The sequence below is a fragment of the Gracilinanus agilis genome, chromosome 2 (assembly GCF_016433145.1).
Source record: "Gracilinanus agilis isolate LMUSP501 chromosome 2, AgileGrace, whole genome shotgun sequence".
Classification (NCBI taxonomy): Eukaryota; Metazoa; Chordata; class Mammalia; order Didelphimorphia; family Didelphidae; genus Gracilinanus; species Gracilinanus agilis.
The window spans coordinates 210,234,982-210,262,235 of record NC_058131.1 but is presented as its reverse complement, the minus strand read 5'-3'; the positions used below and the strand labels follow the sequence as shown (position 1 = coordinate 210,262,235).

General features: G+C 35.0%; 1 protein-coding gene across 1 annotated transcript in view; it reads left to right on the top strand.

Moving 5' to 3' along the window:
- KIDINS220 (kinase D interacting substrate 220) overlaps nt 1-27,254 on the top strand; it is a 176,621-nt gene that overhangs the window by 78,518 nt on the left and 70,849 nt on the right. Inside the window, exons 18-22 of the mRNA XM_044663618.1 lie at nt 2,790-2,930; nt 6,967-7,210; nt 7,552-7,640; nt 16,647-16,791; nt 20,747-20,909. Coding sequence (XP_044519553.1) covers nt 2,790-2,930; nt 6,967-7,210; nt 7,552-7,640; nt 16,647-16,791; nt 20,747-20,909 — 782 coding nt within the window. The remainder of the gene's footprint in view (nt 1-2,789; nt 2,931-6,966; nt 7,211-7,551; nt 7,641-16,646; nt 16,792-20,746; nt 20,910-27,254) is intronic.

Here is a 27,254-nt window from a genome sequence, read left to right as displayed (position 1 = left end):
ACCATTGCTGGGTTTGTACCCCAAAGAGATCATAGATAAACAGAATTGTACGAAAATATTTATAGCTGTGCTTTTTGTGGTGGCAAAAAACTGAAAAAGGAGGGTATGTCCTTCAATTGGGGAATGGCTGAACAAACTGTGGTATATGCGGGTGATGGAATACTATTGTGCTAAAAGGAATAATAAACTGGAGGAGTTCCAGGCGAACTGGAGAGACCTCCGGGATCTGATGCAGAGCGAAAGGAGCAGAGCCAAAAGAACATTGTACACAGAGACTGATATACTGTGGTAAAATTGAATGTAATGGGCTTCTGTACCAGCAGCAATGCAATGACCCAGGACAATTCTGAGGGATTTATGGTAAAGATGCTACCCACATTCAGAGGAAGGACTGCAGGAGAGGAAACATATAAGAAAAGCAACTGCTTGAACGCATGGGTCAGGGCGGACATGATTGAGGGTGTGGACTCAAAACTACCACACCAATGCAACCACCAACAATTGGGAAATTGGTCTTGATCAAGGACACATGACATAACCAGTGGAAAAGTGGGTCGGTCATGGGTGGGGGGAGTGCGGGGGATGAAGGGGAAAATAGGAGCATGAAACATGTAATCATGTTAAAAATGATTATTAATAAATGCTAAAAAATAAAAAAAATAAAAAAAAAAGAAAAACAACTGCTTGAACGCATGGGTCGGGGTGGACATGATTGAGGGTGTGGACTTGAAACTACCACACCAATGCAACTACCAACAATTTGGAAATAGGTCTTGATCAAGGACACATGACAAAACTAGTGGAAATGTGCATCGGCCATGGGTGGGGGGAGTGCGGGGAGTGAAGGGGAAAGTAGGAGCATGAATCATGTAACCATGTTAAAAATGAATATTAATAAATGTTTTAAAAAAAAAAGCCAGCTTGTGAAGTGGGTTGGCCCTTTCTGCCATTTTTTTGGCTTGAGAAAGGAGTTCTCTCAGGGTTCTTCCAGCATTCACCTATGTAAGCCATCTCTGGCAAGTGGCTCAGCAGGAGGCCAGCCACTCGTGGGAACCACTCTAGGCTGGGAATCCAGGAACTAGGACTTGCAGGCCGTGGCCTTTGTGTTAGGCTAGAAACCTTCTTTCTTTCTTTCTCTTTACTAATAAATACTAAAATGTTTAGTATAATGTCTACAAGATTAATTTTTATTTATTACAGCTCCTTTCCTGTGTTGAATTCTATAACTTGATCATTACTTTCGGGTAGACCAGTGTTGCTTAAATTATGCTCTCTTCAGTCTGGTTTCCAAGGCAGTTGTTTTTACTTTCGTATATTTCATATTGATTCTTTTTTTTTTCAGTCTTTTACTTTGTTTTGCTATTTCTTGATATCTCATGGAGGCATTAGCTTCCATTTGGCCAGCTCTAATTTTTAAAAAAGTTCTTTTCTGAAGTAAAGTTTTGTACCTTTTTTTTTTTTATCAAACCGCTCTATCTTTTTGTAACTTTATTGGTTTGCTATTATTTCTTTTCTCATAGTATCCTCTCTCTTATTTAGTTTCTAAAATCACTTAAAAATATGTATTTTAGCTCTTTAACTCTTCTAGGAATTCTTGTTGGGCTTATATTTAATATAAAAGATTTTAATTAATTTTAATTAAAATTTAATATAAAATATAAAAGCCTTAAAGAAAGGCTTTTTAAGTCATTTTTTCCGGCTGTGTTAGTCTTCAGCTTCCTTATCACCACACTAGCTCTTTCTGGTAGACTTCTTTTTTGTTGATGTTTGATCATTCTTCCATCCTTCTTCTTGACTTTGAACTTTATGTCAGTGTTGGGCTCTGCTCATTTCTTTTGGTGTGGAGGATATCTGACCTGAGTTTTTACTTATACATATAGCTCAATCTGGAGTGGAGCTGCAAGTTTTTAGTGCTTCTAAAGTGATGTGATCCCAGGAGAGAGATGTTTAAAGCCCTCTTTGTCTGAGCTTTGCACGTTCCTGAGCCAGATTTGGCTTTGTTGGCTTGTATGTAGATGAGTTCAGTAGGTTGCTGTTGGACTCAGTCACTGTCAGCCTTCTTTGAGGTCCTACAAGTTCAGAAAGACTGACGTGCTAGTTGCCTTTCAATCTTTGTTTCCTGTTATAGTTTTTCTGTTGTAGACTTTTGTGCTGGTCTAAAAGTTAAAACTTCGTAACTTCTTAACTTCTTTGATCTTGGACTCAGAACTACACCAACTCATTTTCTGAAATTTATGCTCATTATTTGTCTAGTACCCGTTGCTTTGTAGCAGCTGCTGCTCTGCATCCTGAATCAGTGACCTAGACCTGGGCATTGGGTGACAGAGCTGCCAGATGGCACATGTTTCTGCTCCCAGGACTAGTTGGGGGGGTCCCCTGAAATCTCTTTTGCCCTGGTATTTTTTTCCTGTCCTTCTGCCACTGCTACCACCCTGTGCCCCTGTCCAGCTTCCACCCTTCATTCTTTGTTTATCTTCCTAAGCTTTCTTGGGCTGGAAAAATGATTCACTGTGACTTTTTCTTAGCTATTAGTCAGGCATGTTTTTTAAGTTGTTGTGGAGGAGATGTATTAATAGAGCTAAACAAAAATATTGGCTTTCATTCTGCTATCTTGACTCCACCATTATCATTATGAATGATATAATATCAATAGTGGAACCAGAATTAGAAGCTTGATATCAAGACTTAAATCTATGTTTGCTTTACTGGATTATTTTGCATCAAGATTGGAAAACTCCAACTTTCTTTTATGAAATATTTCATTATAACATATGTTTTCTTTTGCACAGGTTCTGAAATGTGAAGTGGAATTAATGGCTAAAATGGCCAAAACCATTGACAGCTTTACTCAGAATCAAACAAGATTAGTGGTCATCATTGATGGACTAGATGCCTGTGAACAAGACAAAGTCCTACAGATGCTGGATACAGTATGTTTTTAGTAATTTTGATACTTGGTGGTTGATTATAGTAGCCAAATTGGATATATTTTAATTGAAATAAATGTGAGGATTTTGCATTAAGAAACTGCCTGGGGTGTATTGTATGTCCTTTTGCTATTAATATTCCTTTTTTTGTGAATAATTTTTCTCTCTTTGAATGGTTTTGACTTATCAGTAATAATATGAGGTAGCATTTCTTGTATGAAAACAAAAAAGTTAAAATATCTAGAATTTAAAAACATCTCATATAGCAGAAATGACACCTGAACAAGCAGCATGGCAAAGATTAATGAATTTGAATCAATCAGAGGATACATACTTGAATTCTGGCTTTTCTGTTCATTAACTCTGTAACCTTGGACAAATCATCTAACCTATTTGGGCTTCGGTTCCCTTATCTGTAAAATTAATCTGTTGGACAAGATGTCCTCTAAATTCTTTTCTAATCTTATAACCTATATTTAAGGTCTAATGGCTATATGTGAGAGAAATGGATATAGTCTGTCCCTGGGGTTTTTCTCTTAGTCACCATAGATGGTCATGGACAGAACTGGAGATGGTAGTAGGGAACTCCCAAGTGCATGCTTCTAAGCAGTAACACAAAGCACCACATCAAGGACCATAAAGATCAGTAAGAAATGGTGCCTGTCTTCTTCAATCTATTGAGAAAAAGTCTACAAAATAATTGTAAATGGACAAAGCAGGGGAAAGTGGGAGAGCAGAAGTAGGAACCTCTAGAATGCATGAAGAACATCCTCACACCAAAAAAATCCAAAAATTAACCCTCTATCCCGAAAAAGAGGAAATTTGAATCATCACAGTGAGAAATGATCAACTGAAGAAGGCATAGACCTTGCATCAAAGCCTGTACCTACAAAGATATCTAAGTTTCGATTTTCTGTAGTCATTTTGATAGAGAGTAGGCTAATCATATCCTTCAAACTTGGGGTAAATAAGCCTAAAGAATCTATTTCAGGGTAGCTCCATGGCTCCATGGATTGAAAGCCAGGTCTAGAGACAGGCGGTCCTGGGTTCAGATTTGACCTCAGACCCTTCTAGTTGTGTGATCTGATGAGTCACTTAACTCCCATTGTTTAGCCCTTTTTGCCTTTCTGCCTTGGACCCACTACTTAGAATCAATGTTGATTCAAGAAGGTAAAAGTTTAAAATAATAATTTTTTAGAAAGAATATTTCAACTCTTGCTTCTAAAAACTTTTTTAGTCAGATCAGTTTACACTGAAGATTCCTACATACACATATACACATGTATATATACACATAGTGTAACAAGGTAGCACAATGGATAGAGTACTGAGACTTGGGTCAAGAAGACTCATATTCCTGAGTTCAAATTTGGCCTTAGACACTGGCTTCATGACCCTGGGCAAGTCACATAACCCTTAGTTTCCTCGTCTATAAAATGAGTAGGAGAAGGAAATGGCAAACCACTCCAATGTCTTTGCCAAGAAAATCTAAAATGGAGTCACAAAGAGTCAGACACAACTGAAAATGATAGAACAACATATACACATGTATGTATGTATATATATATATACATATATATGTATGTACGTATATATACATATATATATAGTTCTTAAATACATTTCACTTTTTTTCATTTTAAAGGAAATGACCCACCAAAATTCATTAATATTTTATAAATATGGTGAGAGATGCATTGGTTCATTTGTTAGGAATATAAATTACTGTTTTACTTGATGAAATCTAATTTGAATTTGAACAAGGTCAGTTTTCTCATTAATATGCTAGTATAATAGACTAATATTTATAAGTTTTGGTGAATATTGCACAAAAGTTATAAATATTGGGGCAGCTGGGTAGCTCAGTGGAGTGAGAGCTAGGCCTAGAGACAGGAGGTCCTAGGTTCAAACCCGGCCTCAGCGACTTCCCAGCTGTGTGACCCTGGGCAAGTCACTTGACCCCCATTGCCCACCCTTACCAATCTTCCACCTATGAGACAATACACCGAAGTACAAGGGTTTAAAAAAAAAACACAAAAAACAAAAAAAAAAGTTATAAATATTCACAAAAAGTCCAGATTGTAGAAAATGCTCACAGTATTATCCCTCTTATTTCTCTATAGATTACTGGCCCATTTCAGATACCATAAGTAAAAGATGTTTAAGTAGTTTATGAAAGATCCAATCACTTTTTCTATGAATTTATAAGATGTAAGAGGCTTTAAATATTTTTTATTTTGTACGTAATGTTAAATTTCTTTTAATTATGAGGCATTTGGTAAACCCATATTAGCATTTTTTTAAAGCTTTGCCATAAATAAATGATATTTTCTTAAAATTTCCTTCTCTGTTGAATTTTAAGGTGACTGAAGACTTTTCTACTAGTGGTAAACATCAGTCAAGATGCTGCCCATCTTTTAATATATTACCGGTTTTTTGACCCTGGGCAAGTCAATTAGCCCTATTTGCCTCAGTTTCCTCATCTAAAAAAGGAGACAGAGAAGGAAATGTCAAACCACTACATTACATTTATACAGTTGCATTCATGTTTAAGATAAGCCCCAATATTGAAAATGTGCATGGAAGGATTAATTCTTTCTTATTTCACTTAATCGTATCAAGATTCATAAATTTATATTTAGCCACTATAGGCAGATTTTGCATTTTTGTCCATTATATTAATTTTAAAGTAGGAGTTCTCAATTTTTTTTGTGTCATGGACTCCTTTAGCATTGTAGTGAAGATCATGGATCCCTTCTCAGAATAATGTTTTTAAATGCATAAAGTAAAATACAAAGGATTACAAGGTAACCAACTATATTAAATATACACTTATCAAATAATTTAATAAAAGAAGACAGAACCCAAGTTAAAAATCTTTTTTGATTTAAAGGAAAAATTCTTCTCAAGTATTTTCCTGATTGAAATGAAATAATAGACTAAAATGGAAGAGAAAAATGAGTGAGAAGATGAATGTCTTTTCCTAAAATTCCAGTAAACTTGTTAAACTCAAGCAATAAAGATAACTGTAATGCAAATGATAGTATGATGTGGGTTTGGAGAGATGTAAAAGAAAAAACACTTTGAAATATCTAACTAGTAGTGTTGAGAAGAACTTTATTATAAACTAGGAGGTATCTGATTTGGTCCTTAGAGATTGAGTTTCAAAGATAAAATAGGTGGAAAAATTCCAGGCTTAGGGATAGTGCAGAACAAATATTAAATGTATAACAAAAACTCACTTAATGTCTGCAAAGCACTTCATCATAATAAATCTAAATTGTTACTAATGTAAACAATGTTATCCTATATCCATTTTACAGATTAAGCACCTGAGTATCAGAAACATAAAGTTCTTCCTAATCGGACTATTAATAAAAATCAGAATTGGGGGTTGAATTTTTTTATTTCTAAAAGCCAATATTTTTCATTACACTACTTCTTGAAGAGATACTTATATTGCTATTGCCATCATCAAACAGTATTTCAGAGATCTTGAAGAAGGAAAGGACAAAGGGAGGGAGGGAGGAAGGAGAGGAAGAAAAGAAGAATGGAAGAAGCAAATATTTATTAAACACCTTTTATGTGCTAAGCATTTATTGTGCTAGGCAAATATTTATTAAACACCATTTATGTGCTAAACACTTTTTACAGATATTATTTGATCCTCATAAAAACTTTGGTACGAAGTACTATTATTATCCCTAAGTACAGTTAAGGAAAAACTGAGGTAGAAAGAAGGTAATTGACTTGCCCAGGATCACATAGCTAGTATTTGAGGTCCTAGTTGAACTTAGGTGTTCTTGATTCCAGGCCGAGTGATCTAGCTGTTTTAAAAAGGATACCTATTTTTTTTTTTTGCCTCATATACAAATTGTAAGCTCTTGAAAGGTATAGTTGATATCTCGTGTTGCATTTCATAGCACTGATTGCTGCCTAATGTAGTGTTTCTTGTTAAATTATTTCAAATGTAATTGTATATATGTTCAGAAATATATGTATATAAGTAAAACATATATAAACTTCTCTTTTGTTCCAGGTCCGCATTCTGTTTTCAAAAGGTCCATTCATTGCTATTTTTGCAAGTGATCCACATATTATTATAAAAGCAATTAATCAGAACCTCAATAGTGTACTTCGTGATTCAAATATAAATGGTCATGACTACATGCGCAATATTGTTCATTTGCCTGTTTTCCTTAATAGTCGTGGATTTAGCAGTGCAAGAAAATTTCTTGTACCTGCCACTTTAAATGGAGATGTTCTGTGTTCTGAGAATACAGGTAAAAACCAGACTTTGGACTTAAAGGTCTTAGAACAGCTAAAATTGTATATGTTTGATAATGCATGTACAACCCATTTCAAATTGCTTACCATCTGCAGGAAGGGGAAGGGAGAAGAAGGAGGGAGACAATTTGGGTCTTATAACTTCAGAAAACTTATGTGGAAAATTGTAATTAAATGTAATTGGTAAAGTCAGATGTCTTTAAAAAATTAATTTGTATATGCTTTTGAAGAGGATACTTTTTAGTTACTTTAGGGAGTTTAGACTTCTTAATTAAAGCAACAGTAATACAGGAGTATTTCAGGGTGTAAATTGTTTGTCTTCACAAATTATTTTAAGGATTACATGAAGATGCTGATAGAAGAGTTTCACAGAACAGCCTTGGGGAAATTACTAAACTTGGCAGCAAGACGGCCCTCAACAGACGGGTAAGATGTTTGTTTTCAGTCAGGCTTCTGTGTTGTTATATTACATAAGAAACAAAGGTAAGATGCTTAAGATATTTTATGGTTGTTAAATTATTTTCAAAAGAAATATTTCATTGAATTTCCTTGCTGCAGCTTCAGGTCTCTTTCATGGGCTGTCTGAATAGATCTAAAGCCATAGTAACTCAGTTATATACTCACAGTAACTCCCCTCTATACACGGATAAGTCCTGCCTTGCTCTTTTGACCCCTGGCAGTAGAATGCTCTTTAAAAAAACTGCTGGGAAAAAGTAAAATGAATATAAGAGATGAGAAATCAGAAGAGGATTGTTTGAGCTGAAATTCTTCTGCTTTTCCTCTACCTACCAACTTCCCTCTTTTACTTTGATGCCTATATAAGATTTTTTTCCTCCTGTTTTGTATATTGCTAAACCTTTCTCGTGTGTATACCACTTAAAAAGATCTCTTTTGTCAAGTTCTTGAGTCAACAAGGTCTGTTGTAGAAGTTATTCAGTACTCAGCATTTTCCTTGTTTGGCCAAGGCAATCTTTAATTGTTACAGCTGCAAAGGGAGAACCACACTATAGATACATAATGGAAGCCATAACTAACTTCATTTATCTTGTATAAAGTCGAGCAATTTATGGTCTTTTCAAGCTGGTTTGAGAAAAAAGACAGAATGAGGCAATAAAGAGTTGGAAGCCAGAGGGAAGTTCAAGATTGAGATAGATGTAGTTGGAACATTTCAGGATTGTATTAATAAGACTATGGTTGCAGCAAGGCAAGCAGAAATAGTTTTTTCCCATTGGAAAGAACACTTCTCTTAGTTCTTTAGGATAGAAATGTCTAACTTACCTATAGCAGTTTGTAGTACTATCAGGCTCTGGGTAAGTACAACAAAATAAAGCCTAGGGTCTTGATTACAAACACTATTCTTCATTTTCCAAAGCCCCCTTTGGTTGCTTGCTTCATATCAAAGTAGTGTCATAAAACAGTTTTCCTTACAAATGCACTTTAAGATTTTCATTTGTTTGGCATCAGGGAGTGAAATTTGGCACAGGCAAAGTGAGTAGGGAAGTTGTGACATTGTACCATTAAATTTGCAACTAATACTTTGCTTACATTCTGGGCCTCACCCCAACTTTACAATGATGTTTTAATATTTCATTTGTTAAGATTCAAAATGATAAAGACTGATAAAATAATATAAATTAGTATCTTAATTAAAGCCATGGCCATGCTGGTAAAATCATTAGACTACGCGCCGGTAAGAATTCAAACTGCCTCTGCCATTTTACCTTTTGTACCTTCCCACGCCTGCTAGCTCAGAGAGAGCTTCCTTTCGGATTCTCCTCCCATTTAAACTGTCCTCTGTGTGGTGACGCAGGCGTCCCCACGCCCAAAGAACAGGAAACCCATTGGACCACGGGAAATGTAGTTTGATAGTTCCCACGTGTCCATAGAAAATATATATATATATACTTTTAAATGTCATCTCCCAAATTCCAATTATACAATTCCCCCTGGGATCTGGCAAAAAAAAGTTGGTCTTTTTTCTTCGCTGGATCTGTAAACATAGACAACTTCTAAAATTTTAGGAATTTGGGGGATAAAAGAAATGGATAAACAAATGGATAAAACTAGCCGCATTGACAAAAAAACCAATTTGGGGGCAGTCCCCTATTGGTATATTAGTGTACAATTAAAACAATATATACAACTCAATTCCAACTCCCCATAAATTCAATTAACTGTACCCCAAGGTTCAAATTTTGGTCTTCATTGTACAGTGAAGGCTTTTCAGGCATCTTCATGGTGTCTTCACCAAACAGGTTCGTAGTCTGGATTCTGGGGAGATGGCAAGATCCTTATCCTGAAATTATTCTCAAAAGAATTTAAACTTTACATTATAGATTATAAAACATACATTTTCTTCTGAGAATTATACATTTCCCCCTGAAATTACTCCTAAAAGAGTTAAATATACATATATTTTGACATTATCGAATTTAAAAAAAAACTTAACACACATCCCCCTGAGGTAAATTCTAAACACACCTTCTTTCCTTGAAAAGGGTACCTCAGGTCAGCTAAGGAAGAGTGGCTGAGTCATGGGGGTTGTATGAAATCAATTGGCAAAATTCAAGAAAAAAAGAGAAAAAAATTAACTTGTGAATGAAATGTAAAATGTGCAAAAAAATGTAGGGGAAATAAACAGGCCTTTGAATCAAGGTCCATTGAAAGCGATTTAAGCAGTTTGCTATAACCTATTCAGGGCCAGGACTTAAGGAAAATGTCTCTCTCTCTGATCTGATTTACCATCAGCTTTTTAGGGAGGTGAGCCAATAAATAACCAATCTTATGTGCTGGCCTAGGAATCTAATTCGAGGGGACCCAAATCCTCTAAAGTTTTAGAAAAGACTGGGACTCCAGGACTCAAACCCCAATTTCCAAGCCCTAAAGTATTGGCATATGGAATGTTCCTAGGGAGTCATGCAAGAGGCAGGAGGAGGGGAAGTTGAGAATCCTGAAGGGGTTCTGGGTCTTTGACCTGTGCTGAGGGTGGAGATCTGTGGATCCTGGTCTTGGAGTGAGAAGTGCAAACATCTCTCTCTGCAAACTCTTCCTGTACTTAAGATACCGTGCCAACCTGTACCTGACCACCACCTCGGTGTCTACTTCCCCTAGATATTAGGAGTTACATCATCTAGATATCTAGGTTTTCCAGGGCCCGGGAGGGATCCGGGAAGTGGGCAGGAGACGAAGAAGAGGGTGGAAAAGGGTGGAAATAACTCAACTGTAAGGCTGAAGATCTATTGAAGAAGAAGTCAAAATATCCCAGCAGTTTACCTACTCTGGTTTAGTCCTGGCCAGGCTGAACCAGAGGGAAGCTACATTGATTCTTCATCTGCCAGCAGTTGAGATTTCATTAGCAACCAGTAGAGTAGGGTCTCCTATACCACAGTCCTTTACCCCTATCCTTCTTGTTAATATAATGTTTAAAGTACTTTCCTAAAGCAGTGTCAAAACTTGTTTTGGGAAGGGAGAAATCGCAGTCAGAATACAAGGCGTTATCCTAGCTAAAGAGCCCAAATCAATATATCAATTAACCCCAGGTGGGTCCTGAAGGGATATACCTCTTAGACCTGAAGGATCCTGCCTGGGCAACTGTTATAAGGGAGAAGGGTCATCTTATTCTCTCTGTACATCAATTTACAATCTCAAACATATCAAGAGACTCCCAATAATTACAACATGCAGATTTTAGTCAGTCAAGTCTCTGACCATGTGCTTTCTTTAGCACTAATTAATGGCTTTATGTTCCCTTCTGGAATCAGAGAGGCATTTAAATCACAGTCCTATAGGCTCAGGTATTTGCATTAAGCTTATATTGCTGTAGAATCAGAAAAAAGGATAAATAATGATTATTTATGTACTTCCAGTACAAGATGAGAAAAAGGAAAAATCAATTGCTCTCATAAAAAAATGTTTTAAAAATCAAAAATATATGTAGCTTAGAACTAGAAGGGTTTTGTTACCCAAAAATGAGATTTTCATTCTGTGAGTGTAAATGGATCTTACAAATAGCAGATTCACAATGCACATTCAAATAGAGTACCATAATTTCCAATAGCACAACAATGATGTTTAAAAATCATATACTTGTTACAACTTGTAAACCTTGGCTAAGAGTTTCTCAACAAATTCTGTTATTGCTTCCATAGCAAAATCTGATATTTAAAAAAAAAAAAAAGAAACCTTCTGGTCTGAATTATCCTCAGATAAGAATATACAGGAGCTCCTTGGCTTCCTGTTTTAAAAAAAATCCTGGGTAGGAAATGCTTCTACCCATTTAAGGCAATAATTTCTCTTATAATAAAATATATAAAAGCTTTATCCTTTAAGACAACAATTCTTAAGGATTTAAAGTAAAAGTTAAAAAGACCTCTTGTAAAATTACAAGTTAACTCTCAAAGCATGGAAACTTTCAAGGTTCTTTACCAAGACAGAATAAATTTTAAAAGACATGTGCTCTTATAAATACAGTATACATAAGGCAAGTTACAACATTAAAAATGTGTAGGAAATATAATGTATTAGAGTAACAAGCTGTTCAAAACCTCTTACCAGTTCTAATAGGTTTTTCTCATTATTTGGGAGTTACAATAAAATCATAAACAGAGTAATCTAGCAGCCACAAACTTCATTAACTTAAAATGATTCAGTGTAACAGGAAAATCAACGAAAATAAACAAGATTCATTTACAAAACTAATTAGCAAGATACAGTAAGATACAGTCTCTTTAAAACAGAAATAAAACCCATTCAGTTCCGAGGTTTAAAATTTCACCCCTGGTTCAATTTAAGGTTCTTTTGATTGAGTTCTGCTGAGTTTAAGGGTTTTTTTTAAATTTTTTTAAAATTTTTTTTAATTTTTAAATTTTTTTAAATTCAAAGTTCTGAGCAGGTATGGGGGTGAATAGGCCATGTGGCCCCATCAAGGGTAAATGTTAGTTCAAGGTCCATGTGGGGTCAGGTCGTGGGCTCGGGGATAGAGAAAAACTTAGGTCAGTTCTGTAGAAAATCCCAAGTGTAGAGCCTGTGGGGGTGGGGGGTGCCTAAATTAGGTCTTTAGAGAAACACGTGGGCTAGAAATAGGCTAGAAATAGGGAGAAAGGGGAATATACTTCCCAAATTCTTTAGCAGCAGAGCTGGCAAGTGGGGGGGGGGGAGGTAAGGGGGTGGGTCACTTCTTGGAAATCTCAGGATTCCGGATTCACAGAAATGGAGTCAGGAAAAGCGGAGGAGATCACAGGGACTGGAACTCTGGCAGGCTTGTGGTGCAGCAGGAAATGGGCTGGGCACAGGCGTTTTTGTGTCCGCAAGGGCCACCAAGCCCGGGGCATTGAGCAAAATAATTCGCAGCCCATTGGCAATTAAAGCCATTGTCTCTCTTCCCCGTAAAACAGCCTCTAGACTGGGGAAAATTGGGAGAGGACTGGGAGAGGAAAAAGATCGCTTCTGAGACTCTGGGTCCCAGAGCCGCATGGCTTCTTCTTAGGCTATCTAGAAAATTGAGAGTTTGAATTTTGACTGTGTGGTTGCCAAAATTGTTAAGATTAAAAATGATAAAGACTGATATAATAATATAAATTAGTATTTTAATTAAAGCCATGCTGATAGGGATAAAGTCATTAGACCACGCGCCGGTAAGGATTTAAAACTGCCGCCTCCATTTTGTTACCTCTTGTCTCTTCCCGCGCCTGCTAGCCAAAGAGGGCTTACTTTCGATTTCTCCTCCCATTTAAACTGTCCTCTGCCTGGTGATGCTGGTGTCCACACGCCCAAAGAACAGGAAACTGTTTGGACCACGGGAAATGTATTTTGATAGTTCCCATGTGTCCATAGAAAAAATATATATATACTTTTAAATGTCATCTCCCAAATTCCAATTATACAATTTTCAAAATTAGAGATACCTTTAAGATATATTATGTCTAAGGTGTGTTATAGGACTATAGGGTACAAGGGAGATATAGATATATAATGATGGTGATGATGTGTATCTATCTATGATCTCCTTAGCTGCAGTTGGTTGGAGGAACACCTACTCCTATTACCCTGACAGCTGCTGCAAGTTATCCCCTTCTCTCTAACAGCTGCCCAAGTAAGGACCCTGGAGAGGTTAGATAGATGGGTAACCTTTCAGGTTCAACCTGGGGTTGGATAAATTAATATTGGGCTATTGATCTGCCTTGGATAACATTCAGGATCTGACTGCGTTTGACTCCCTTCCCAAGGGCCATGATAGAAAGACCACTCAGGAAGGTACTTGTTGTTGAACACTCTTTATAAGTAGGGAAAGGATAACAAGGCCAAGGATTGGAGATTAAAAACCCTATTGATCTATTATCTATAGACTAGTTAACAATCAGGCCTGGAGGCTATTGATTAGGTGGAGGCTGGAGCTTTTAAAAACTCTCCTCTATCTCTGGCTGGACCTGGCAAAGCCAAGCCAGAGAATAGGGAGGTTATTGCTGCAGATGTATTGATGGTCTTTATTCTCTCAGCTTTCTTATCACCAGTGTTTTGTTATTCACTAGCTCTCACAGATCCCTTCCAGGTATAAATCTAAATCTAATTCTTTGATCCTATGATCCTATTATAATATGTATTTTTAATTTTTTTGATTGACAGTATCTGGTTCTGTATAAATGGAGATTTTGAATTTCATCCCCCAGAAGTCCCTCAGTATTTCCCAAAATTCTCTTTAATGTCTCCTGCACCTCCATATTTGTGTGGTCACGTTATTGTTTTATAGATTCTGCAACTCTTCCTTCTTCATGAACGTGGCTGAAGTTAATTTAACACCTTTTCACTCTAGTTTTTTGTTAGTTTATTATTAATAAAACTTTGTAAAATATAATACTTAGTTATTAAATATTAATTTAAAAATTTAAAGTTCTGAGAAATGCCATAAGAAATTGGGATAAGGCATTATATAAAGTTAAAGTGAGTAGATTTAGCTGTAGTATATTCTATTTTAGGCAAAACCAAAGAGTAGGTACAAAATAAATATTAATTTCATTTAAAAGAAAAATCTGAACTTTAAAACTCAGACAAACCATGGAGTGGTCATTATATTGTTTCTTTTTTTTTTTTTTTTTGGTGAGAATTTAATTAATTAATTTGTTGGTTGGCTACTTTCAAAATCCCAGATATTTCCCTTCCTTCCCTCCCTGCCTTAGTGAAGCCATCATTTGACAAAAATATATGTATATAAAAGCCATGACTTCTTGTTTCTCTTTATCAGTTCTTTCTCTGTAAGTGATGTAATAGTATCCTCTGAGAAGAAGGTGGAGATCAATTTGAATGACAATTGAAAGTTATAGAATTTAGAATTTACCCAGATGGCATCAACCAGGGGGCAAAAGACAGTTGCTACCACCACTATAAAAACCCAGGAGCTGATTCTTTCAGGGCTCTCAATCTTGAGAACAGGGACTGAGTGGTGGGTGGATAGGCCTATAGACCTGCACTAGGACTTGTATCCTATTGCCTTGAGTATCAATTCATCAGTTGCTAAATAGGGCTGAGAGATATACATCAAACATGTAATCATCAAGAAGAATTTCATCAAACCTCACTCCACCTGTTCAAGGCCATGGATGGGCTGACCAGGGCTGGAGGGGGAGAAGGGACCTCTCCAGCCAGCAGCAAACTTGATCAACAACTGATTATCCAAGCTTAGCACCTGTAGTCTAGTATAGCCATCCCCAACACCACCTTCCTCATCCTTGATCCTACCACTTGAGTTATTATAATTAAATCCTTGAACTTACTCAGGTGAAGGCTATTATTATTCTAAGGATCAGTTTGATAGTCCTGCATTCAAGGGGAAGGGGAATATTTCAGCTAAGCCACAGTCAACTGTGTTATTCCAACATCATTAATAATTATTCTCATTATAAACATCTATCCATCAACCCAACCCCAAGCCAAGTTGCCAGAGAAGCTGTGTGAGTCAACTCATACCTTCTCATTCACCACTTAAGTTTGGGCACTGTAGGTGGGACTGGTGCTCAACTGAGTAATAAATATTGGTGGGACCTGGTGTTCATTATCAATCTTTGGTGTTCACCTAGGCTTCCCATCCTTATTCAGTCAGGTCCTTATACTATCTGAGGACCTTGGGCCATCTCTTTATCAGGCCCAAATACAGAAGCACCATACCGCCCATAACAGTGAACATTCTTAAGTTATTATTCAGACATAATTTCATGTAATGTCTTTGTATTTTTTTATGTAACAACTTGTTTCATCATTCCACAGTTGATAGGCATCCCCTTAATTTCTAGTTCTTTGCCAACAGAAAGAGAGCTGCTAGAAATATTTTAGAAGATGCAGGTTCTTTCATTTTTTCTCTTATCATTTTGGGAAATAGACCTAACACAGTGGTCTTGCTGGGCCTAAGGGTATACACAGTTTTATAACTTTTTGTGTATAATTCCAGCTTCTACTCCAAAATCATTTCACAGTTCCACCAACAGTACATTAATGTGACCATTTTTCCACATCCCCTCCAACATTTGTCATTTTCCTCTTTATCATTTTAGCAAATCTGATAGGTGTAAGATATTATCTCAGAATTGTTTTGATTTGGATTTCTCCGATCAGTTATGATTTAGATCATTTTTTCATATTCCTTTATATGGCTTTGATTTCTTCACCCAAAAACTGTTCATATCTTTTGACCATTTATCTGTTGGGAAATGACTCATATTCTTGTAAATTTGACAAAGTTCTCTATATATTTGAGAGATGAGACTTCTATCTGAGAAACTGTCTTGACTCTAGACAAAAGGTTTTTTACCCAGATCATTTTATATTTAAAGAATGAGCTTCCTCAATGGTCATAAGTCATGTCCCTTTACAAAATTAAGTTCACACATGTTGTATTAACATATTTTTGTAAAGTGAATCACTTATATTTGAAAATGTAAGTATTTGTCATAAAATCTGATTAAATAGGTTACTAATTTTTCACAGAATACTCTCTGATTCAATAAAAACAAATATTTTCTCTGCCAATGTTGTTCATTTTTATAATCATTTTGATCATCTTTCATTTTTTGTTGAGGATCTGAATTTTTGTGGTAGTACAATATTATCTTTTCTTTTGAGAAGCAGACCACATAGCATAGTAGATAGAGAGCCAGCCATGAAACTAGGAGGCCACGAGTACACAAGCCTTGACTCTGACATCATACTGTTTTATCCCGGGTTAATCACAACCTCTTCATGCTCAAGGCATCTCTGTAACATATGTATATAGAAGGCGTCTAGTTGGCATTTTTAGGAGTGTTGCCATCTGAAAGAAAGTAGTATATTCCTTATACCAGGGTAAATATGGGTCTAATCCTTATAACCTTCCCGGTTTTCTTTTTCAGGTTTCTAAATTCTCAGACTTGTATGAATGAATTCCTGTTTGCATTATGTTGTTTTTAGGACACTTACAGAAGAAGACAGATGCAGCGCTCTATTACACGTCAGATGTCTTTTGATCTTACAAAGCTATTGATGACAGAGGACTGGTTCAGTGATATCAGTCCTCAGACCATGAGAAGACTACTTAATATTGTTTCTGTGACAGGTGAGTCTTTTACTTCTTGCTTTCTTTGTTGTAGGAAATAATCTCTGGCATTCTCAAATGGCATTTTCAGAAACAAGTTAAAAAAATACAATGTAGTATGTTTAAAAGACTGACAGTGTTAAAAGTGCAATAGAAGAAGCTATTTAAAGGTTCTTTATTCTCTTTAAGCTATTTTTAAAAAAAACCTAATTTTCCACTTCTTTAGAACCTCATTACATAAGTATAACAGATGCTTAATAATAAGAACAAGGAGATACAAACCTAAAAGTCACCTGAGGTGTTAAAAAATAATTGTCCATGAAGCTCAAATAGACTTGTGATCTCATTGATGATGGTATTTTCTCAAACCATATAGATCCATGTTTGTCTGCTTATTCTGCATGTTTTTTTTTTTAATCTTACCATCTGACCATTCCACATGTTATTGCATTTCTCAGTTTCTTTTAGTATTATACTGATACCAGGAGATCATAGGACTATTTAATGGTTTTATAAATATTTATGACTGCTACAATAGAAAATGACCAAATGTCTCTATGAAATGATGATTTCTTTTTGTCTTTGGACACATTATAAAATAAACTCCCAAGAATCGGTGATTCATTGTTCCATTTAGTTGCAAAGTCCTTCTGTTTTCTGTTTTTATTTATGCTGAGAATGCTAAGATTAATATGATTGAGTTCCCTCAAAGATCTGCTAGTGTTTCTTTGTCCTGCTGTAATCCACCCTCTTAACATTTACCTTGTTATCTATTGTATATGTACATAGAAATATTGTCTCTGTGTTAGATTAAAATTTCTTTGAAAGCAGAGACTGTTTCTCTTTTATTTTTATTTTTTGCCAGATGTGTATAACATATTTGGACAAATGCTTGATTGGTCATAGGCTAATTAGCCTTTAACATTTAGAATATTAGCAGCTAAGTTAATATTTATAGATAATTTTAAAACCATGGTGATCTTTGGCTCCCTCTATCACCCCTTTCTGTCACTCTGATGATCACTGTAAAAGTATAATGAGGGCACATTCTAGGGTTACTAGAAGAGTCTCACACTTCATATGGTGTGGTATTCCTACTTTCTTAGTCTGATCCCTGAAAAGCGGTGTTAGTTACATTTACCATACTCAAAGACTTTCCAACATGTCAGGACCCACTAGAAGTTATATTCTTTTGTCATAGATATTAAGAACCAAAAGGTAATTTCCATACCATGAGGGGTTGTTAGAGTAGGTTTTTTGAGGACTTTCTTATGATAGGAAAAAATCTGATTTTGAACTCAGGTTAAATTTTATTTTTATATAAAGTTTTGTACTTATATAATTATCACAATTGTATAGGGATTTAGTATTTACAGAACTAATTATTATAGTAATTATCTCATGGACAACAAAATTTGAATTTTAGAAAAGTTAAATGAATCAGCAAAGATTTATTAAGTACCTGTCATGCATCAAGCAGTGTTCTAGACCCTGAGGAGGCAAGGAAAAAAGGGAGACAGTTCATGTATGGAAGAACATTTATTCTACTTGAAGAACAAGTTCAGTGTTCATAAATAAAGAAATATAATATGCCTACTAAATAAAAACAAGTTATTTTTTGGAGGGGAAAGATGGTGGGTGGCACTAACAACAAGGGCAGTCAGGAAAGGTCTTTTGAATTAGATAGTATTGGAACTGAACCTGGAAGGCAGATGAATTTCCAAGCAGTATAGATGAAGAAGGAGAACATTTGGGCATGAGAGTCAGTCTTAAAACATGGAGATGAGAGGTGGAGTACCATATTGTAAATAACAGAAAGCAGGACAGCTCAGTAGATTTGCCTGAATTAATCAGGCATTTTGAGGAGTAGAATTGAGTAATGTAGAATCAAATTTTAAAAGACAGGTTGACAATCTAGATGTCATAATGTATAGAGTGCCAGGCCAGGATTCAGGAGGACCTGAGTTCAAATGTTGCCTCAGTCCTGAGACTTGTTAGCTGTGTGACCTTGGTTGAATCATTTAACTTCTCATCCTGTTTCCTTACTGGTAAAATGGGTATAATAATAGTACCTCCTTCCTAGAATTGTGAGCATCAAATGAGATAATATTTTAAAAACATTTCGCACAGTACCTGTCACATAGTAAGCACTATATAAATTCTTGCAACAACAATAGTAATAATAATGATGATTGTCATCATCATTATTATTATAATAGTTATTATTCTCTATATTGTGAAGGTCTCAAATGCCAAATTAAGGAGTTTATTTTTTATACTAAAGTCTGTTGGTAGCTATTCTCAAGCAAGGGGAGATCAGATCAGATCTGGTCAGATTTGAATTTTAAAATATCATAGGATTACAAATTTAGAATTTAAAGGAACCTTAGGGGTCAAATAAGGCTAACTGTCTCATTTTATAGATGAGGAAAATGAAGCCCAAGACAGGTAAAATACCTTGTCCAGGGTCACATGGCTAATAAAGTGTCAGAGAAGACTTCATGTCTGGCTTTCTCTGTACTGTTATGTTGCCTCTTTCATTTGAGAAGCTCTATGGAGGAGGGATTAGAGACAGAAGAAATGCATGCTGGGGGACCAATGTAGACCTGAACTGGGGTGGTAGAAATGTAAATGAAGAGAAGATGAATGGGAGACATGAAGTAGGGGGAATATTGATGAGTCTTGAAGAACACTTGAGAACTTATTGATTAAGGGATAGTGAATGAGAGTGAAGACTTGAAGAAGATGCTAAGATTATAAGCCTAGTTGGCTAAAAATATGATTGTGCCTTGAAACAAATAGAGAAGGTATAAGAAAGGGTTGACTTAGGGAAAAAACCAAACAGTTAAGTTCTGTTTTGGATATGTTCTTTTTTGAATATCTATAGGACATCCACGTAGAAATGTCTTGGAGATATTTGGAGATAGGAGATGAGGGCAAAGAGCAGGATCTGGGGCTACATGGGAGAGGTGAAATGACTTCAGACTAGGGAATTTCAGAATTTGTGAACAAAATTTGCTGCACTTAAAACATTTTGGGTAATAGCAAGAAACAGAGTAGGATTATCTCCAGGTGTGTAACCAAGACAGCAATGAGGACTAAGTCTTGGGAAATGAGTAAGGTGAATTGGAAGGTAGAATTTAAGGAGGTATTTGGTATGTATGTTTAAGTTTCCTAGTATAAAGACAGATGAAGAGAAAGACTGGGTCAGCCATTAAACCCCTTGAAGAGAGTGCTTGGAGATTGTAGACAATAATTACTAGAATTTTGTTTGGGTTGTTAATCCTCAGAATTGGAGAGATTGCTGAATAATGTAGGTAAAAGGAGAATCTGGAAATGACAATTGGGAGCAAATTCCCCCGTGAGTAGGGGGAACAAGTGAAAGCACATCAAGTGCCAGATAAAGGAAAATATCTTGGATTTATGTTCATTTAAATGACTTTATTAACCGTTACAACTTATTTTCATAAAGCCAGACTGTGCTTTAACTTGCTAAATCTCTTGCCACAGAAGTCCATATATGGATGGATCGTATCTAAAGTAGGTAGTATTAGTGTTCCTGAAATGCAGAGCAAAATGTACATAATGTTAGGATATTACAGTTCTGGAGTGACTATAAGAGATCCCTTTTCAGGTTGGTTATGAGATCTTGTTTTTGAGAGAGAGAGAGAGAGAGAGAGAGAGAGAGAGAGAGAGAGAGAGAGAGAGAGTGTGTGTGTGTGTGTGTGTATAAAATACAAAAAAAAAAGTTACCCTAATAGTCTACTATAATCAAGTTATTTTATAGTCAGATATTACTTAAAGAACTGAAAAATTCACAACAGCTTAGATAATCACAAAAGGCAAAATCAGTGTTTGACATACATGATGTTTCAGTTTATTTAGAGCAAGGTTAAATTATGTAATTTGTCTCCTGATAATTTTTTTGCTTAGACTTATGTTAAGTTACAAAATGCTGTGTTTTCATTCTCTAAAGGACGATTATTGAGAGCCAATCAAATTAATTTCAATTGGGATAGGCTTGCTAGCTGGATCAACATTACAGAACAATGGCCCTATCGAACTTCATGGCTCATACTGTATTTGGAGGAAACAGAAAATGTTCCAGATCAAATAACATTAAAAACCATCTATGAGAGGTACTACACTTGCTAATTCATGTTTTTTTTTTATGCCTTTAAGTTGAGTTTAATTTATAGATTCTTTATGTGTTAAAAATGTTCTGAGAGTTTGCCAAGTGAGTATTTATACATTGAATCAAATTTTCCTGTTGATATTTACTATAATTTCAGAATTGTGATCTCTTGTATCTTTTGATATCAATACATAGTAGATTCAACATTTTCATGTGGAAATATTCTACATTAATACATATGTGAAAGAAGTTTCCCAAATTAATACTTATTATACATATTCTTATAGATGTCCACCAAAATATTTAATAAAATTTCCTTTTCATTGAGCCTTTTTATGTACTATATGGAATAATAAAAACAGCCACACCTCCTACGCTGCAACTCTGGTTATTTAAGAGAATGTCATCTTTGGAAAACCTATTTGGAATTGCTTTCTCAGATAGCTTAGAAAATATTAATTATCCCTGATTATCATTAAAAAGTGGAAGTATTGGTATCCCACTAAATTAAGTACCATATTACTTGATAAACTTTAAACACATATTGACCCTAATATGTTATATTAAAGAAGTTTATTTAATTTTCTTCACCCAAGTGTTGACTGACTGGCTCTGACTCGGAGTAAAAGATTTGTTTGATCTTATGATTGCCATATTTAGTCATATTTATGAATTTGACTCTAAGGGAATATGGTTAAAGTGATGTTTATCTGTAGTTACTCATCAAATGTTCATTGTGTTCTTGGGTATCTCAAAAATGTTTGTTAGATGGAAAATTACCAAGTGAAAACCCATCCATATCCAGTACCCTCCATATTCAATTATTTACCTAGTTACTCATTTTACTCTCTTAATATCCTGTCTTCTCACCATTTTCATAAATACTTTCCTAATTTAGTCCCTTATCTCTTTACTGAACTATTGTAGTCACCTCCTAATTAAACCTGCTTCCAATCTCTGTCCTCTCTAAAGCATTCTTCCAAGAAGCCACCAAAATATTCTTCAGAAACTATGCATTTTAATACATGAATACTATTCTTAAGAAACTTTTTTTGACTTATTTTTTCTGTGATAATGTAGAAGCCATTTTCTTGTTTTTTAAAGCTTTTCACAATTTAACTCCTACTCTCTTCTAGAATTATTTCTTGTTACTTGTCTTATACTTTTTTACCTTCTAGATATATCAACTTGTTTTCTATGTCCCAAACTAGGCATTTTGACTCCCCTGGGTAACATTCTTGGAAATGCTTTTCCTTCTTGTCTCTGCTTCTTAAGAATTTATTGAAGGTTCAGTGCATGTGCTACCTCCTGTGGGAAATCTTTCCTGATTCTCCCATTTTTTTTTTGTTTCTTTTCTCCCTCAGATTATAGTGTATATTTTTATTGATTCATATTTTGTTTCTTTCCATTAGAAATATAAGTTCCCTGAAGAGGGTGACTATTTTTCTTAAAGAATATACTACTTGGCACACAGCTAATAGCCTAGTGCCTTGCAGATAGTAAGCACTTAAATACTTGTTGAATTGGGTAAATGATAATATTGTTAGAAATACTCATTGATATATTCTTACTATCATGAAGGGAAAATGTTTTTACCAGATCAGATGTTTAGAACTTAGAAATAATTAGTATGTGGCCATGAAAGTCTTATTCTTTTATGGGTTAAAAATATAGATATTAAGTTTGTACATTTCCTTTCATTTCTAGAGGTTAGCTTCTCATTTTTTCAGTTTTATTTCAAAAGTCTTTTAACTCTAGGTGGCCTACAGGATTCTGTCCTGAGCCCTCTTTTCTTCTCCCTTTATATTACAGTGATCCCTCACCTATCGCAGGAGTTACGTTCCAGAGACCCCTGCAGTAGGTGAAAATCAGCAAAGTAACAGTGTTATATTTATTTTATTATTTATATATATTTTAAGGCTTTATAAGCCCTTCCCACTCTCCTATAAACCTCTTCCACACTTTTATTAACCTACATTCCTTGGGCCAATCGGCACCCAGGATACAGAACATAGTGCTGTGGTTGGTCACCTTTAATTCTATCAGCCAATAGTGTGCCAGGATAAGTGTAACTTTGGGATACAGAATTGGATATATTTTTAAAAGAAACTGCTATAACAATGAAGTCAAGATAAGTGTAACAAGGGAAGACTGTTCTTCACTTGGTGGTTTCCTTAGCCCCCTAGGCCTTAGTACTATCTCTATTCTGATAAGTTTATCTCCTCAATTGTAAAATGATAAGATTCGACTAGATGATCTAGAAAATCTCCTCTACCACTAATTTTGTAATGATATATTCCTATATTTGAAACTTTTATTGCCTTTTGGTTACCATCTCATGTTCGTTTGCAAACCATTGCTAATAATTTTTTCTCCATTTTTTTTGGTTGTCGATTTACATTTTAAAATTATGTATTAAATTATTGTAGTCAATGTGAATATTATTTCTGCTGTTTATGACCTGTTTTTACTTAGCACTTGCTCAAATAATTCAGGATTTCATATTTGTAATACCAGTCACTGATTTACAATTTATAGACAATCTAAAAACTGTTAACAGTTAAACAACTTTTTTTTGTTATAGTGTAACATAATTTAAAATATTATACATTGGAATATGTATTAAAAATACATTGGAACTTTTATGCAGAACAGATTCATAATTCTAGAAAACCTATGTTACAGTTTTAAAGCATTTATTTAGCATCTAATGTGCAGGGCACTGTTTGATATGACTGTCCTCTACTTCAAAGAATTTTAAAATCTTCTGGGTTTGGATGTGGTTAATAGCATATACACATATTTACTTTTTTAAAAAAACTTTTTAATATTTTATTTTTCCCACATTACATGTAAAAATAATTTTTAACTTTAAAAATTTTCAGTTCAAACTCCCTTCCTCCCTTCTCCCATCCCTTGCCTACCCCTCTTTGAATCAGTAAGCCCCATGATTAGATTTTTTTATATATATATTTTTTTTTAACCCCTAACTTTGTGTATTGGCTCCTAGGTGGAAGAGTGGTAAGGGTAGGCAATGGGGGTCAAGTGACTTGCCCAAGGTCACACAGCTGGGAAGTGTCTGAGGCCGGATTTAAACCTAGGACCTCCCATCTCTAGGCCTGACTCTCAATCCACTGAGCTACCCAGCTGCCCCTCATGATTAGATTTTATATGTATAATCATGTAAAACATTTTTCCATATTAGCCATTTTGCAGGAGAGAGCTCAAACAAAAAAAGGAATGTATGTTCGGTTTGCATTCAGACTCCATCAGTTCTTTCTTAGGAATTGAATGGCATTTTTCATCATGAGTCCTTTGGGATTTTCTTGTATCACTATATTGCTGAGAATAGCTAGTCATTCATAATTGTTCATCATACAATATTGCTGTTACTCTATAACTGTATACAATGTTCTCCTAGTTCTCTTTGCTTCAATTTACATCAGTTTATGTTAAGTCCAGGTTTTTCTGAAATCATCCCACTTGTTATTTCATATAATACAAAAGTGTTTCATTGCAATTATATACCACAAGTTTTTAGCCATTGTCCAATCGATTGACATCCTCTCATTTTCCAAATCTTTGATTCCACAGAAGAACTGCTATAAATATTTATGTACATAGGTTCTTTTCCCTTTTTAAAAAAATCTTTTTTTGGGATACACACCTAGTAATGGTATAGACACATTTCAATGGGATACAAAAGTGTTAAATTAATATTGTGGGTGAAATATGTGGAAAGAGTATCAAAAAATTAGCATGATATGTGTTTAAAAGTACATCTTTTAGGGGCAGCTGGGTAGCTCAGTGGAGTGAGAGCCAGGCCTAGAGACAGGAGGTCCTAGGTTCAAACCCGGCCTCAGCCACTTCCCAGCTGTGTGACCCTGGGCAAGTCACTTGACCCCCATTGCCCACCCTTACCAATCTTCCACCTATGAGACAATACACCGAAGTACAAGGGTTAAAAAAAAAAAAAAAAAAAAAAAGTACATATTTTCATTGAAAATATCAAGGTCCTTTCCTAGATTTCTATCTCTGAAAAAATTAAAAGAAACATTTAAAATTAACTTTAAAAAAGTTCACTGTAAATTAATATTTACCACATAGAAGTGAAACTTTACAATAAGTACTTTAAAAGGCTGTTTGATAATTTTTTCTAAAATACTACCTAATAAAATTCTTATTCTAGTATTATGAAATCATAGTAGTATTAATATTCCTTTCATTGATTTACATTCTTCTAGGTGTTAGCTTATTTAAATTCAAAATTAAATCACTAATAAAAAATGTACACATTGTATGTACTAAGTAGGTGTTCCAGTAGATGGCAGTGCTGCATAATTATTTAGGGCTTTTGTGAAGCAGAATTAAATTCTATCTAGACTTTGATACTTTAGAAAGCAATTTTTCTATTCGCAAAATTAATGACTTGATTTCTTTCCTCTTGGTACTGTTATAATATTAAGTTTTATTACCAAAAATTAAATGCTTCTGTCACTATACAAGTACTTAATTATGAATGTTCAGTAGACTATAACAAAGTAATTTTGTATAATTAAAAAGTTAGACTTCAAACATCTCTTGCAAAACTTTTGACTAATTCATTGTGAAATATCTGCATTATTTAATGTAGCATTTGTATTAATACTTAAGACATTTCTACTGAGTATAGGATGTTCCTTCTAGATTTTATCTTTGTCATTTAGAAACCAATTGTTTGTCCTTGGAGAAAAATTGATGTCTGTTGAGGCTGGTTGGCCCTTTATAGAGGGATTATAGGCTTGGCTGAAGTTTTGAGAGAAACTTAGGAGAGTCCAAAGGTTTCTTGAAGGATGAATGGCTGAATTGGATGGCCTATCTGCGAAATTAGTGTGTTGGGGACCATTTCTTCATGATGGATGAAGCAAGGAAATGAGAAAGGACAAAATTCAAATTTAGTTGAAATTAATAAATATTTAAAGTAAGACTACCAGCCCAAAATTATGTAGGATTATGCAGTTTGCAGAATTTTTTTCCTCAGAAGAATCCTTTCAGGATAGATAGTTCAAGTGTGTTTTCCATTATACTATTGGGGAACCATAGATTCTGAGAGGTCAAATGATAACCCCTTGCCGGCATCCTTTGATCAGTTAGTGATGAAAGCCCAGTCTTTTTTCTTTTAAAGTTTTTCTGACATTCTCAATTTAGGTATCAACAAATATGAACTTCTGCATGTACAATAAGGAGAAAAAAAGGATTATTTAAGAAACTACAAGGTTCTGTTAATAAATTCAGCATGTTAATTTCATGACTGTGTCCCACTTGTTTCTCTTTCTCAGAACTTGTGCCTTTTTTTGTTCATTTAAAAAATGATTCATTAAAAATTCTTTTGGCATCTCTAATGGTATTCTTTCCCCTTTCTTAATCTTTCCCCCCTTGCAAATTAAAATTTAAAAAACTCTTCCCTTGTAACAAATAAATCTAATAAAGCAAAATAAAACCATGCATTGACCATGTTCTTCAAAACTTAACTTACTTCCACCAGATATCCTTTATTACCTAGTAATGTGTCATGTTATATCTCTAGTATATTGCCTTTCTGTCAAAAGTTGGAAATCATATGTTATCATCATTCTTCTGGAATCATGACTGTTCATTATACAGATCATATCTCTTGAGACTTTCAGGGTTGCTTTTCTTTACAATGTTATAGTCCTGTCTAAATCATCGGACTTTAACCCAGGGTCTGGTAGCTTGTTTTGTTAATATTTTTATATCTGTATTTCAGTATGATTTACTTCATAATCTTTTGCTTTCTCTTGCTCTGACTTATGTTTCCAGGCTCAGTTTATGATTTGGGACTTTACTCACCTTCTTTCTTCTCTCCATCCATCCTCTCCTAACCCTGTCCCCAAACATCCCAGAATGGAATGATCATTTCCGGTTTAGTCTTGAGCTCTATTTTCTGGGTTTCTGCCTAAGGCTTTTGCCTCCCTTAATGTTTCTACCTTCAGAACACTGTCAATCTTCATCTTCTTTATGTTCTTATAAGGTTTCACTGGGGGCTATTCCACTCAGGATGCTGCTTTGATCTTTGGTCTTCTGTGGGACCTCTGTAGCCTATTGTTGCTGTGCACTTTTGACCTATTCATTTGAACTAGTACTGGTTTCTTTGGTAACCCCTGGCTTCTTCTAGCACTTTTGTCTTCCGTTCTCCTTTCTGTGTAGTCCTGGGCTAGATGAAGGAGTTTTCTCACGTTTCTCTTTAAATTTCTCAATCATTATTCAATTTGTTACTCTTTTTGATTACTACTAGATCATATTTTTGAGGAATTATTAGTATCTTCTTTGAACTTTCATGCTGCTCATC